Source organism: Micromys minutus, assembly GCF_963924665.1.
Source record: "Micromys minutus genome assembly, chromosome: 4".
In the NCBI taxonomy this organism is placed as follows: domain Eukaryota; kingdom Metazoa; phylum Chordata; class Mammalia; order Rodentia; family Muridae; genus Micromys; species Micromys minutus.
Genome location: NC_137973.1, coordinates 73,282,767 through 73,298,659, shown reverse-complemented (window position 1 = coordinate 73,298,659; position 15,893 = coordinate 73,282,767). Strand labels below are relative to the sequence as shown.

The 15,893-nt window shown below is 37.8% G+C and overlaps 1 protein-coding gene across 2 annotated transcripts in view; it reads left to right on the top strand.

The window, feature by feature from the left end:
- PDLIM5 (PDZ and LIM domain 5) overlaps window positions 1-15,893 on the top strand; it is a 153,751-nt gene that overhangs the window by 82,910 nt on the left and 54,948 nt on the right. Inside the window, exons 6-10 of one of the 2 annotated variants that reach the window (XM_080916179.1) lie at window positions 2,858-2,872; window positions 5,274-5,291; window positions 5,524-5,696; window positions 6,010-6,046; window positions 6,566-7,640. In XM_080916179.1, the coding sequence (XP_080772305.1) occupies window positions 2,858-2,872; window positions 5,274-5,291; window positions 5,524-5,696; window positions 6,010-6,046; window positions 6,566-6,659 (337 nt within the window). In that variant the 3' untranslated portion in view covers window positions 6,660-7,640. Of the gene's footprint in view, window positions 1-2,857; window positions 2,873-5,273; window positions 5,292-5,523; window positions 5,697-6,009; window positions 6,047-6,565; window positions 7,641-15,893 lie in introns of those variants that run through there. The other variant, XM_080916180.1, reaches the window with a different exon arrangement.

Below are 15,893 nucleotides of genomic sequence, written 5' to 3'. Positions count from 1 at the left end.
TAGAAGAAAAGACAAAGACAATTCCAAGAGGGTTACAAGACAAAGATAAACTAAAAATTTTACCAGTAGTAAATAATATGTACAAAAGCTGAATTGTTTTCAAATTGACATCAAAAGCCAGCATTTCCTATATAAAATAAAACCTTTCTGATATTTTTTTTGGAGTAAATCAGAAAGTGTTACTGGCAGGTTTACGTATCTCTGTGTAATGTGTTTGTGTGTCGGGTTTGGAAAGTTCATGTTTTAAAATTACGCAAAAGACACAGTTAACAATTTATTAAAAGTTTTAGTTAGTAGGTATAGACATTGAAAACCTGGCATTTTTGTTTTTAATTCATACTGCCTAGTGATGACTATCTTAGAAACTAGATTAAAACTAAGTTGTAACAGCCTAGATTTTTTTGTATTAATTGAGCTGTAGTTATTCTGAAAACATATAGATTTTTTTTTTTTTTTACTAATACACCACCATAAAGTCTCTTTGGAAATAGAAAATTTCTATTCAAAAGATTTATGTCAAGAGACATATTCAAGAGAGTTAGCTGATGAATTGTTAGAACACCTTCTTTCTAATTGCCTGCAATCTACTAATCCAACCCCAGCACATTAGTAAGATTCTCAGACACCATGCATTATTGTCAATTTAAAATTGACTGATTGTATATAAAAACTGGCTACTTAGTAGGCTGTAGTATAGTACATAATTTGTTTGAAAAAAAAAGAAACATGGCACTGGAAATAAACAGGGATGGAAATATTTATATTAAATAGATAGCTTCAAAGTTCATAACTCAGATCCTTTAAGTTGTGGGATAATTACCCTGCATTTTACCGTGTTTCTAAATCGATGATAATTCAATTTAGCTGAGTGACCAGGAATATTTTCTTGTCACACATCTTGTATGAGAGCTAAGATTTGATCCTGAGTCACTCAGATGTCTTTCTGTCATTTTGATGTGGTGTCTATTTCTGGAGACTGCAGACTCTTGTGATTCTGCCAGTGACTTAATATGCTTAGGCTACACTTTGAAAGCACTTTTCTTGAGTTCTTGTGGAATATTTCTCCTACCAACCAGTATTTGTCCAATACTTTACACACAAGGCCTTGTAAGAAGTCTGAAGGGTAGGAAGATTATACTGTAGAAGAAAATGAACCCTTTGTAGTCACACTCTTCCCATAGCATGGGGACTGGACCTCTTAGCCAGTGCAGGTTATCTGGCTCTCCCATGGTCCTTGCTATGTATGAAACATGTCTCTTGGAGCATATTTTCTAAAATATTTGTTTAATTATTCCACAAAAAGTATTTGTTGATTATTCCAATTGATCTCTTTAGATTGAGACAAGTCAACTCTGCTTTTAGCCTTCAACACAGAACATTTCCTCTAACTAACTTTTTACCTGTTGGAGTGTACATCAGCAACTGTATATAAGAGATTATGTTGCAAAGTGATATTCCTGCAGGGTAGTGTTCAGAATGCCTTACTATTGCAGTTCTTCACCCCCTTTGGCATGGGGGTCAAATGACCGTTTCCCCAGGGTTGCCTAAGAACATAAGAAAATATAAATATTTACATTATGATTCATAATAGTAACAAAATTATAGTTATAAAGTAGCTATGAAATTAATTTTATGGTTGGGGTCACCGCAACCTGAGGAACTGTTAATAGGGTCACAGCATCAGCAAGGTTGAGAACCACTGCTTACCCTTGTGAGAAAAGAAGAGTAACACAGGGATCCCTGTATTGCTGTGTGCAGTCTCATTTAGTGGAACTGGTTCCTCTGTTGTGTCTGTGCTGAATCAACATGTAGAAATACCATAGCTCTGTCCAGTTTTAACATTGAAGTTGGCAGGTCATTTCCCCCACTTTGTTTCTAAAGCATTTCTACTCTGATAAATTTTATTGCAGAGTCGAAGAACTAGCATGTTCTCTGACATAACAATATAGAATTTATATGTGTTTCTCTGTCTCTAATGGAGCACAGATGCATTTGTATTTAATAGTTTTGCTCATGTTAGGCTGTGGGAATGAACTATATTTTAAATTTTCTCCCTTTCAGGTATTAACTGAGTTCATTTACCATATCAATCAGATATACCTTGTTGAGCAGTAATTCTATCCCCTGAAATACAGAACCATGTAATTCCCACACACTACTTCTGAGGTTCCTGGTGGTGGTCATGAGTAGAAGGGAGAAATGTTAACACTGATAAGGAGCCCACTGTTCCTAGTGGGCTCTCCTTTCTACGTTTTCATCAACGGCTATATTTTTTAAGAGAAAATTTAGTGTAAATTCTCTTACATTATCAGTATGGTTTATGGGAAGAGATTTTTGTTGCTGTTAATATACTTCTATATTGTGAGACTGAACAGTTTCTTTTCTGATTTTAAAATTCATCTTTGAACTGATTTCTAAATGATACTTCAGATTGTACTTTATTATGTGCTTTTATAGGAAAATAACAGTGAGTTCATACCAAATAATTTCTCTAAGAACCTAGGCATTAAAAAAGTACATGGTTCTTCCCTGGTATTTAGGAGTTAGGACTTGAACTAACATCAGTACATACAGTCTTTGTCAGTGTCTTGTGGGATGAAAGCATCTGTTAACCGCTGTTCTTGTGGTGGCGGTGCAAGAGTCTGGGCTAACCTAGTGCCTGCTTGTCTGTGGTTCCATAGTCATTTTGAAGCATGGTGTTTGTGTGCCATCTCTTCAATTGTTTTTGATTCTGCTGTTTCATTTTTAAATCTCTCTCTCTTGTGTTTCCCATCTTCCCACCTATGCCTTCCGTCACCATGGGAACCTCCCTATCTTCCCTGTCACATCTTCCTTGTATGTACTTTCTCTCCTCCAGTAACCCTGGCTCTGTGTAAGTACCCACCCGATGGTTTGTCTTGTAATTCTCACCATCCTCTTTCTAACTTACCTACTTACCATCCCACCAAATATTCTTAGGACCATCGCTTTGCAAGAATTTTCAAATGTGTTAAGGAGTATTGGGGGGGGGGCACTTTTCACGCTAGAAGCCTTTATATGAATGAGGGTATGTTTGTCATGCTCTCATCCCCACAGTAGAAATTTTAGTAAAGCTCACTAAACAGAGCAGCTAGCAATGCAAGCAGCATGCCCTAGAGTTAGAGATGTAATTTAACTGTCCCCCTTTTAGTATTATTTTAAGAAATAACTATGAATGACCTTCCTAATTTTGAAGGTTTATATTTTGAAATAAATTACTTGCTCTTGAAAGTTCAGGTTTTTTTTTTCTATTTTCAAAGATTTAAAGTATCTTAATTTTAAAAATTTTTAATTTTAAAATCATTAATATTTTAACATCACCAAACTATTAAGTTTTTACAATGAGGAAGTACTAGGTAAATGTTCAGAGGTGTTTTGTTATTTAAACTGAGACTTTGAAGATGCAGCGGTAAATGCTATGAGGTCTCCAATATATATATTGTAAATATATCATGATAACTACTTCACAGCATTATGTTATTATTCCTTGTGTCTTACCTTGAAGCCATTGTTTCATGTCTTTATAGATGGAACTCATATAGAGGCTCAAGCAAATCGTATTTTGTCCCTAGATTCCATCCCCGTCAGTGCATAGACTGGGTGTGATGGCACACCCCGATAATTCACTGATATAGTTCTAGTCCTGGGGAGATGGAACAAGAACATCAGGGTTAGAGGACCAGGCTGAGGTACCTACCAAGTTCTGAGATCAGCCCGGGCCACAGGAGAACTTATCTAATAAGAGAACTTATACTTGATATTGGCAGTAATTTATGATAAACAATTCTGATGGGCTAATTAAAGAGAAGTTTAAAATTAAAATGCCTCTTATCTACTACAAGTTTTTCAAGAACTTACATAAGATTAAGAGGCTTTTAATATATGCCAAAAACTGTGTTTTTACAAATAACTTTTTTTCTCAGTTTCTGAAATGGTGGTTTACTCTTAAAAGGATTGGTTGTTGTTCAGTATTCATGAATATTAAGTGGTTCACGTCCATAATCATGAAATATCACTGTAAATTATGTTTTAATTATTCTCTTATGTGTGTCTATGACCTGTAGTCTTAGCTCAGACAGTGTGGCCCAGTTTGCAGTCTTACTGATGATTTCCTGTGGGTCTTGGTCGGTAGAGAGCCATTTACATAATCACCTACTGTATTTATTCCTCAGAACCACCTTTAAGACACAGTCTAGTCCCGGATTTTCAGGTCCGACACTTAGAGCAGTTTAGGGACTTCTGTAAATCACACGGAGTGGGGAGCACCCTCCTTCAGACTGTCCTCATGACTGCAAAGCCGGTGTTACTAACTGGAAGGCCTCAGGTGCTGAGGCGGCTTTGCTGGTGTGAGGAGTAGGATGCTGCCACTCCTGCGCTGTGGCAGTTTTCCATGGTGACGTAGCCTAGTGGGTCTTACATCTACATCTGGACACATTTGGGACAGTTTCCCTACTTGCATCTTAAGATAGCATTCTGCCAGACAAAACTTGAGTTTGCTTTGTTTTATTTTCTGAAATTAAACCCATAGCTTCCAATATCTGTCATTTGACTTATTTCAGGAGAAGTAGGAAATATTTATTTTGTTCAGTTGATCCTGAAATGCTAAGTAAAGTATATCACGACTCCCTTAATTTTTATGCTTTATTAATAAAACATGATAATTTTTGACAAACTCCCTGTTTGAATATCATACTTTCCTTGTCTTTGGCATATATGATCAAACTTAATTCTCACACACCCACTTCATGTGGTGTGTTTTCTTTATTAATGAAGACACTGAGGCTCAGCGAAGTGGCCTTGTCCAGTCTGAGGAGGGATGGCAGTACTGCAGCCAGGTCCCTTAGAGAAGGGACACATTGTCACCATGCTGACCTGCATTATGGCTCTGGGTAGGACTGAAGATGATGTGCATATGACTGAGAACATTGTAGAAATAACACTTATGTCCCTTTCCAAAATTATATTTGAACTTGCTAGTTTATCCATATAAACCATTCTTGGTTCTGGAGCCTAGTAAATATACGATAATCTAATTTGTGAAAGCCAGTCGATTATAGCTCTAGAAGAAACACTCATATATAGAGCTAATCATAGTTCATATTGTTATATATGACTCAGTATGAATATTGCAAGTAATTTCAAATTGTTGGATTATTTTAATTGCTGTAGGCTTTTCACTGTCTGCTTCTTATTCTTTTCTTTCCTTTTCTCCATGTTTGGAATTTTTCTTCTGCTGCCTCCTCTGTCTCTTAAAGGAAAATTCCACCTAAACGGTAATCTTTCTTTTCAGTACAACCCTTTGTCACTGTTTACTCTAACCTATACATGTATTTTACTACTATGTCTATTTAGGAGGGTATTTTAATTGAGTATATTTACACAAACTATATATAAAGGTTTATAAAAGGAATTTTGAGACGTAAATAATTGATAGTTTACCAAAGAATATTTTTTATCATCAATGCAATTTAAATTGTAATTATTGTTTTTCCCCTTTTTCTGTAGCCCACCAAGAAAACACATTGTGGAGCGCAACACGGAGTTTTATCACATACCCACTCACAGTGATGCCAGCAAGAAAAGGCTGATTGAGGACACTGAGGACTGGCGCCCACGGACTGGGACGACGCAGTCTCGGTCCTTCCGGATCCTTGCCCAGATCACTGGGACTGAGCATCGTGAGTGATCTTTGGAGAACATTGGAGGGGAACTGTTTGGATCTCATAGTAATATTTAGGCTCATCAGCAGTTACAGGGAACAGTCCTGGCAAAGACTGCATTTAAATTATTTTGTACACAGAAAGATTCCAATCCAGGGAGCGGCACTGACGAGAAGGGAGTGTTAGCTGTGGTGTGTAGCCAGTGTGGTAGTGGTGTGGGTCCATTGTAATTTCTAGGAGGCTTCAACATTTGACCTTCATGCAGAGTTATGGAGTGGATTTTGAAGTTAAAAAATTTAAAGGCTAATTTTGGATCTTATTTACATTGCAGTGAAAGAATCTGAAAATGACAATGCAAAGAAGGCAAAGTAAGTTCTCTTTTTATGAATTGAATGCTTCCTTTTCATGAATGGTCTGTTTGTTGTCTTCAAACTTTTAAGTGTAATGTTGCAGTTTTGTTGCTTCTTTAAATAGAAACTACGGATTTAACCCATTGTGCCTTTAGTGTGACCTAAATGTGGAGCAAGGAATTGGCAAATTAGTTGGCATCATCTGGATTTTATATCTAAAACATTTTCTCTGTAATATTAAAATATTGAATTGGCAAAGGGTATTTTACTAACAGTTCAGAGCCTGGTGAATGGGTTTCTGTGTTGTCTTGGATTTCCTTTATTTGGTGCATAAAAGAATATTTCCAGGAAGACTCTGTAGACTAATTTTAGTATTTCTAAAAGCTCTCTACTTTGAAACTTTTGCTCTTTTTTAACAAAACTACTGTCTGAAATTAAGCTTTTGCAAGGCATGTTTTCTGCATGTTGAAATTGATGCAGACCCTTCCCTTCCACCTCCTTATGACTCTCCTATCACTCTTCTTTTTATTTCCACAGGGAAAAGATACCCCTTCACGTCTTTAGTCCCAAATATACAAAATTACGTGACTGGCACCATGAAGTTTCAGCACGTGCTCTTAACGTACAGTGACTCTGAGCCTTGCTCCCCTACCTAAGCAGCTAGCACATACCTCTCATTCACGTTTTCTTTCTTCCGTCTCATAGCAAAATCTGTTTTACACTTGACTTGTGAAAACTAGAACAATTGGTGTGCTTTCCTAACAGTTTCCAGTTGTGAAAATGGGAAGACTGAACATGTTGCGTCCTAATTGGTAGCTCACAAATGCAAAACCAAAGGATGGAAAGGAGGTGACCTGACCCCTTCACTATTTACACCTATTCTCACTGCTTCACTCACAATCTTGGTCAGGGAGTCTTTTTGTAAGGTTGATTGGTTGAAGCAGAGGTAGATGAGCAAACAATGTCCTTGTCTAATTAGGGAAGTGAACCCCTTATGTTATATTTCCTAAGTTTACTTTCAGGTTCATCATTAAGAAATGTTCAAAGTTGATTATAAATTCTCCCAGGAGAGCAAACCTGAGGAGGCAGATTCAGCAGAGAAGACTAGTAGAGCTCATTGTAGACTTAGGCATCTTGAAAAGCTGGTGCTGTTTAGGTGACTACAAAAAGCAAACAACAACAAAAGATATTTTATCCTTGCTTGCACTGGGGAAACAGTATTCTTTAGTTAAATTGAAAGATCCTGTTTCCTACTAAAAGGAAAACTAAAGCAGTGGATGTTTTCATATAAACACAACTTTTATGTGCCAACAGTAAGACATGTAAAAGATTGCTTTGCTCCATCTTTATGGTGGAGGAAAAAGGCATAAACTAAGCATCAATTTAAATGTTTCTGATAGTGGAGAGATATTTTGGGGGTTATAAACTACTGTGTGTTGTTGCTGCTGTTCTTACAAAAATAAACTTTGTGCGGTACAGGGAAATGCAGTATATCTGATTACAAATGCCTTCTGCCTTGTAATAACGTATATTATATATTAGATCTAACCTCAGTAATAAATGCATTTTGAAGTTTGGAAAGAATTGTAATAAAGCTGTCTGCACCTCTGCTCTATAGTTGTTTTCTTTCTTTGAGGCTAGTGGCCTGCTGTCCAGGACTTGTTAAAATGTTACTCAGTAAGATAACTACCTTGTCTTTTCATTTGGGAACACATACTCCATGGAGTTACCAAAGTGTGAATGTAAAACGTGGCTATGGCTCACTTTCCCTTTTGTCCAATATGTGACGTGTCTGCCCGCGACAAGCCAACAGCCTCTCTGTAATGGTGATTTCTGAGGTTCTTGCCTACTTTCAGTTTTCCCTTTTCCCTGTATTCCCAACTTTTATGTCATCCTAGACTAGATTTACTGTGGACTATAAAACAATTAACATTAATTTCAGTTAGTGACTTGCTATTATGCAACGTGTGGCTGTCCGGTACATCTAAAAATAGTTCTAGGATTTAGGTGTGTTCCCCATGATGTTCAGGATGTCCTTTTATTGAAACTTATTCTCAGGTATGAGGGTTTGCCTACTTGTGCTTTTATGATCTTCACATTATTCCCAGTTTTTACTGTACCTCTAACCTCTGACAGAAACTAGTTTTTAGACTTGTGCCTGATAACTCTTTGCTGATTTGAAAAAAAAAAAAACAGTATCTGAGAGAATATTCAGTTAGAGTCACTTAAAAATGATATATCAGAGTAAAAGATGCTATTTTCTCAGCAAAACCTAGTTTTCTTGAGAAAATAGAGAAGCCTAAGGACTATTAGAATTTTATATAAGTATTTCTCTAGTACAAGAAACATGTATAGAAATTTTATTTACATGAAATTGATGTTGGAAAAACAGTGCTTTGCCTAATTTCAATAATGTTCAAGTATCATCCAAAGGGCAGATGACCGAAACAATCTGCATGCGAGTGTGAACGGTGCCCAGCAGCATCAAGAGGATGCTCCGTCTCCTCTTGCCAGAACTTGAATTCTTGAGCTCAGTGACTCTTCGGGGACAGTGCTCATTCCTAGCTGAAAAATCTAGCCAGGCGGTCTAACAGTTTATAAAAAGTATTTTGTTTGTAAAAGGATAAAGGAGTTTATAAAAATTATCCTCTATAAAACTATGCAGATTTCATCCTGACTCTTTTTAATATGAATTAGGAAGTGACTCTCAAATAATCTCAACCTATTTTTCTCATAGCGGTTTACTAGTCAGAGGAGGGCATGTGCCTTACAGTCACATACTTTCCTGTGCATGCCCCCAAGTATATTACTCTTGCAAACAGAGACATATTTACTATGTTAGCATTATGCTCTTTAGGAAAGTGTGTGTGTGTGTGTGTGTGTGTGTGTGTGTGTGTGTGTGTGTGTGTGTGTGTATGTTTATACACACACATTAGCTTGTATGAGTAATGTCATTTTAATTAGGATATAGAATAGCAATCCTTTTCTTTTAAGTATAGAATGAATTGGGCTCTCTCCAGACAAATAATTTTATCCTTGCTTTGCTTTTGATGTGACTGATGACCGTTCCCCCCATTGGCTCATGCATTCTGTGCTCATTCTTTTCATTTGAGTAATTATTTGAACATCAGGCACCAATCTCTGCTGTGGGTACCCTGGTAATGATGGATAGAAAAATACACAGGATGGTCCAAGGTAATTTTACTACCAGATCAGAGTAGGCCAATATGAAAAGATTTGGCTGGGGTAGGACAGATTGCTGTAGATTATGTGGCTCTTTGTGGGCTTGGCCTAGTGCTGACACTTTGGAGAGAGTATGCTGTATAAGGGTCTCAGTGCATGAGGAAAGGAGACAGGTGGCAAACCGGGTGGCAGGATTGTGGAATGGGGAGCATGGTTCAGCTCCTATAGAGGAAACAGGGTTGAAAACATAATTTTAAAGCTTGAGAGCAAATAATACTTATTCTAAGTTTAACTACTTTAGTAAAATTCAAGGTGAAGAACCAGAGTATGTTGGGGTGTTGGCAGATTTTTAAATGAATACATACCAAGTAGTATGTCCAACACTGACATTTAGTTTAATATTTTTATTCAGCAAAGAACATTCTTTTAACTTAAAGTAGATGGTGTTGGCAAAGGTTTATTCATTGATAAATTGAGTAAAATGAAGTTATTCATTGATATCCAATGATGAGCTAGAGGGGAAAGGTTTATGTGCACTATCGTTGTATGGGACAGAATGTGCTATAGAACACAGATGACATATGACATAACAACAAAGGTTGAATGTCTAAAATTGGCCTACAATCCAGAACCCATAATTTAGTTGGTGGATTTAACCATTTTGTCTTTTCTCTAAGTAGATGGCTTAATTTATCCTTTTTATTCCTCTTATCCAATATAATTTCATGATGCAATTAAGTATATCCTTAATGATGTCTTGAAGAATATCCATCATAGCTTTTTTGGTTTGGAGAAAAGGTGAGAGATGGAGCTATCACTGCCGGGTTTACACGCAGGTTTGCTGCTGACCGAGTCTCCACTTCCGAGGAGGATCTTCTCGCTCTTTCTGGATATGTGCTGGCCAGGCAGCCACACTCTGTGACTCACCTCAGGGAGCTGATTATCTTGGTATGGGGGATGAGGAGATAAAATGCTTGATCATTTCAGCACACTTAGAGATAGTTTATAATGTCTCTTGCATCTCTAGGACTGCCGTGGTAGGTCAGCAAAGGTTGCCCCAATCCTGGATGGCAGTTCACCTCTGTTCAGCCCTGCTACCTGACCGCTCCTTTCTATAGCTCTTGATTCGTGATAGGCACCTTCCATGCTAAACTCTGGAGCCTGGTCCGCAGACTTGGTTACACAGGTTCTGCAGCATGGCCCTCTTCCTAATCTTCTCATCGTTGTTGTCTTTAGTCTCCCATCCTCACTCCTTGATCTTCAGCACAGACCACAGCCACAAGATTAAAGGAAGTCTTTGAAGTAAAAGATTAGTTACAGTGCATGGAGGTTAAAAGGAGATTCATTTACTTTTCTTTGCCTTGAATCACAAGTGCTTCTTTGTTCATTACATTATAGTCTACCTAGACTTAATGAATGGGTAAAGGTATTTAGAAATCAATGCTAAAGCTATGTCAGTGAAGCAATGAAGAAAGGAAAATAACTGTGTGTGTGTTGTGTTGTAAATTTAAGTACTTAGCATTTTTGAATGCTATGTATTTGCCTTTTGATGAGCCATTTAATAAATTTTATCTGGGTGTACCTGTTCTCTGTACATTGGTAACTTTACCTCTTTTCCTTCCTGGGGGAGATGCACCATTCCCTGTCTGTTAGTAACGCATTGAGTAGAATGCAGGCACACAAGGTTGGGCAGTGCTTCTCAGAGAAGTCACTGGATATCTTTGAGTGCATCAAATAGCCCCGCCAATTGCAGACTTGTCCAGCCCTTTGTGCCAGTGTGGTGATCCCTCCAGCTTCACTTGCATATTCTCTACAATTTACCCTCTCTACACCACCCCACAGTGGAAGTGAGTGCACCTCTAAACTAACTTACTCTACAGATGGTAGCTCTCTTGATACCTCCGTTTCTGGTTTTACTTATTAGTAGTTGTCTACATGTGTTCACTTTCTACCAGCTCTTGCAAGACAGGGTCTTCATATAAAAATACAAATTAGAAAAAGAGTCCCTCTCCCAGGTGTAGCATTTTCCTGTGGATGCAGGTTTGAGTATATAGGCAAAGGTCTGTGCAGCTCTGTGGAATGATTCACCTGGAAGACATCTTAGGTTCTACGATTCTCAGACCACCTCTTGGTTAGAAATATGCTCTATTAGGCAGGCTGCTACAAGATGCACATGTTAGGTGCTTTAGGTAAATGGATCCATTTTTTTTCTTATAGTTCTAGAGCCTAGAATCTAGATCGTTGTACCATCAGGCTTGTTTTCTGGTGAAGTCTGTCTGTCTTGTCTGTCTTCCTGTCTGTCTTGCAGATTGCCACCTTTTCACTCTCTTTATTTTCTCGGCTAGCTCATAGGATAGCATAATGTAAACCACATCAGGTGAGGAGTTAGCCTTTTAATGTTGCCATCTTCTGCTTATGGGATACTAATTACATTTGGGTCCCATGGATCCTTAATTATACATTTAAAGAAACCCTGAATAAATTCCATCACACTGAGGTGAGGACTTCAATATATGAGTCATGGCTGCACCATGGCCTCTCCTCACCCTCATAGGAATTGGTAAGATGTAGGTCTGAAGGGAGACTGCCCTGGACCCAGTTGAAAGCACCGTCACTTGCTCTGTGCTACTCTTCCTGCTTTGGGTAACAGGTGTTTGTACTCATGTCCTGTGGGCCCAACTAGAATATAAGCTCCTAGAATGTAAGCATCTTAGAATTCTTTACTGTACTTGATATTAGCAGTCACTCATTGAACGGTATTGCCCATTTTCTCCTCTGCTAAACAGTTAGGAAAATTAGTTCTAAGATAGCATACCATTCCACTTAAAGACGCAGTAGTAGAGAGCCAAGTTTTATCAACATTAATGCTTACATTAGGAATAGAACAGTCCTTTGACCATGCAGTTGCCTGTAGCTGACAACTACTGTAGTTATCTGCTCGTAAAACAAGTCTGAAAGACTGTTTTGTTTGCTTGCTTCATTAAAGCAGCCTTTGCCTTTTAGTCTTGCCTTTTGTGTTTATGAGATGCTTCTGCAGGAATCCTGGTGTCTCATGGGTAGAGAAAATCATTAATCTTTGACACAAATACATGAGACACTTAGAGCTCTGATTGGGAAAAGAAACAAATCATGTGCCATTCATGTGTAAAGAGTCTACTTAATATTATGGATTTATAAAAGGTAGCAGCGGGGCCAAGATGTGTGTAGAGTCATCGTTTTGTTTGTGATAAGTCCTAAGTTTGTTCTCCTGAAATGCAGATACAAACAAATGAGCTACGAAGCATCATGCTAGTAACACAGTATAAACAGAAAGGATGATGATGGCAACGGTCGTGATGATGTTGGTAGTGATGGTGGTGATGGTGATGATGCTGAGTATATACTAGAATAAAGAATTATGGAAAGTAATTGAAAATTTTTTAAAATTACTTCCTTAAAACATTTATATGTAAAATATATATTTTGTCAAACATGATACAAGTTATTTAAAATTAAAGAATACTCTTTATCCTCTTCTATTGGATAAGAACATTAATAATATGCAGTTTATATATAAATAAATATAAGCTAGCGTTTTACCTGAGCAAGAGAAATTGCTTAAACATGTTAGGATCATGCATAGCTCATGCTTAGTCTTTTATCCTTCTTTCACACAGAGGATGGAGTTTTAGTGTTTTATGGTGAAGAGTTGGTTATAACATGGTACTGAGAAGATGTCTCAGCAGCTAGAGCTCTTGCTCTGTAAGTGTGAGGACCTGAGCTTGAGTCTCTAGCACTTAATGTAAAGTGAAATTCAGGCATGATTGTCTGTGCCTGTAGCTCTAGTACTGGGGTACACAAACATGGATTCTGGGAGCTCCCTGGACAGCTGGGATAACAAAATGGTGGACTTCTGATTCAGCGAGAGATACTTCTCATGGCAGCGAGGAGAGTGACATATGGCAGAAGACATTCAGCATCTTCCTCTGGCCTCCACATCAGTTTGCATAGGTATACATACCCATACAATTACATGATGGAACACACACAAATCGCACACGCAAAATATATATCCAACACAGGTACACATCACACATAAACACACAGAGAATGGTAACACAAGATGTGGTTTTCTAGTTTTTAAAGAATTAAAATGATTGGCAGATAAAAAAGGTGAAAAGTTTCAAACTGGAATCTCCAGTTATACCACATGAAGCTGAAATAGTCATGGAGTGAAGAACCTCTTCTCCAGGGCTGCTGCCTGTGGTACGAAGTGATGCCCATGTGATTTCTAGCTTGTAGCTATCAGAATGGGATTTTCCACTGGAAGAATGTGTCTGCATTACCTCTAAACAGAGTTGTCATAGTTACACATCCATTGACAATTTAGAAATAAACTTCAGATCTCCCTAGTACATTCTTTTGCAAGTTATTATTTTTTTTTTTTAATTTCTTCACAGGCCAATAAGTATAAGCCCTAAAAGTTGGATAAAACTTTCTGGCTGATTTATGTCTTCATTATTATTCTATTTCAGAAAACATATTTATTAAGACACATGCAGGGCCTAGGGAGATGGTTCTGTCAATAAAGTACTTACCCTGCAAGCATGAGGACCTGAGTTTAACCCCAGACCCATGCAATAAGCCTGTCCTGTGTGCTGGGGAGGTGGAAACAAGAGTCCCAGGGCTGGCTGGCCAGCTGGGCTTGCCCGAGGGGTACCCTGTGGGTTCGGGGGGAGTCCATCTTAAGATTAAGGGAAAGGTGGAAGAACAAGACAGCACTGCTGACTTCTGGCTTTCACATGCACATGGACAGAAGTGCACACACACCTTTGTACACATATGTGTATATACCTACACATACACAAGGGTACATGCTAGTTAAGTGTATTTGTTACCCTAAACAACTATTTCATAAGCTCTGCAGAGGAAGTAAGGATTGTTCTTCATTTGTTATGAGATCAGTTAACAATCACTCTTGAACCCGAAGGACTGAATATCAGAACCCACATCAGTCTAATTTTAGACTATGATTCTGAAAATAGCTAGCTTGAATTCCCTAGTTGCTATTGTCTCAAGTATTCTCAAGTAGGGTGTATGACAATCTGGAAAACGGGTGCATGAGCAAGTCAGTTGTGTCTTGTACATACAGAGTATTTGTGAGTGATCACCACATTCTGTAGGTAAGTTATTCCGTGGCAGAGCACCAGTGTGTTGATAACTAATGCAGCTGTCGCCATCTACTGAACATAAGTGATTATTACACTTGAGTCTCCCTGGAAGTTCCTAGTTACTCTGTATTTTTATGTAGAAGTTATTCTTTGTATAATTCAAAAACTGCTTTATGACTTTGTCGAATTATTTGTTGACTTATTATCTTTTATAAATATCTGTATTATAAGAATTAGTATTCTAATATGTAGACTCAACTATAGGGCCCATAATATATGCCAAGTGCCCTACAACTTGGGAATACTTGTCAGACTGATAAATGTTATGACGCTGCTTGAGTTAACTTCTTCCACACTTCCCTTGCCAAATAAACACAATGGTATTGTCTGTTTGAAAATGCAACATCAAAAGATTCCTGTAGGCACTTTTCTAACACAAAACAAACCACAATGTGGAATACTTTGTAGCATTGACAATAGGCAGTTTCACCATAATGAAGTCTTCATTTGACCCCTTTTCCTTCTGGTTATGTTTCAACTACACTGATATTTCAGAAAACTAAGTTATTTTGCTTTTTTATACGAAGGTGTTTTTCTTATATTATAAAACAAATAAAGCTAGTACATTACATAATATAAAGTAAAGGATTGGAAGGATATTATTACAATTTAATTTCTAGTTTCTTAAAGAACTTGATATTCAAATTACTAGCATCTTAAAGCCTATCTCAGCATGCCCCAGCATTCTCTTCCATGTCTCCATTTCAGTATCTATTGAAAGGTGTCTGCTGAGCTACTTCGTGTCTGCCTTAGCAGTAGGTGCTCAACTCACACATCTCTTGTGTGCACTTAATTGTTCTTTTGGTGTCTGACCTTACTTCCTTTTTGGACAGAACATATTAAAGGTGGGGAATCCTGGGGAAATTTTGAGGTAACTGTCTTTTTACGTACTTTATTCTTTATCATGGTAGTCTAGCAATTCTTAAGAAGAAAACCGAGAATAAACTTTTGGAAGATTTTATAACTTCATATACTTGTATGTATTGTTTAGACAGTAGGTAACTTGAGATTTTATTACAGAAAAGAAACATATTTAGACGGAGTAAAAATCAAGGGTATCAAACCGCACGAAAGGAGGCAAACATTTGTAGTTCTTATAAAGAACATTGTAAGCATGTCACATGGTGTTAAGAAAATGAACCTTGATGTAGATTGCTTTTTGTTGCTGTGCTAAACTCCATGGCCAAAGGCAACTGGGGAGGAAAAGGTTTCTTTGGCTTATGCTTTTCAGGACATAGGGCATCACTGAAGGAAGCCTCTGCCCAGACCCACATGTCCAGCACTGATACAGCCTACAGCGGCTGGGCCGTCTTCCTCCAGACTCAGTGAAGACAGTTCGTCACAGGCATTGCCGCAGGCCACTCCTTTAATTGAGGATCTCTCTTCCCAGGTTACACATGGCTGTGTCAAGTTTCTGATAAGGACTAAGAAGCACACACCTCTATCTAAATAAATAAATTACCAAACAGGAT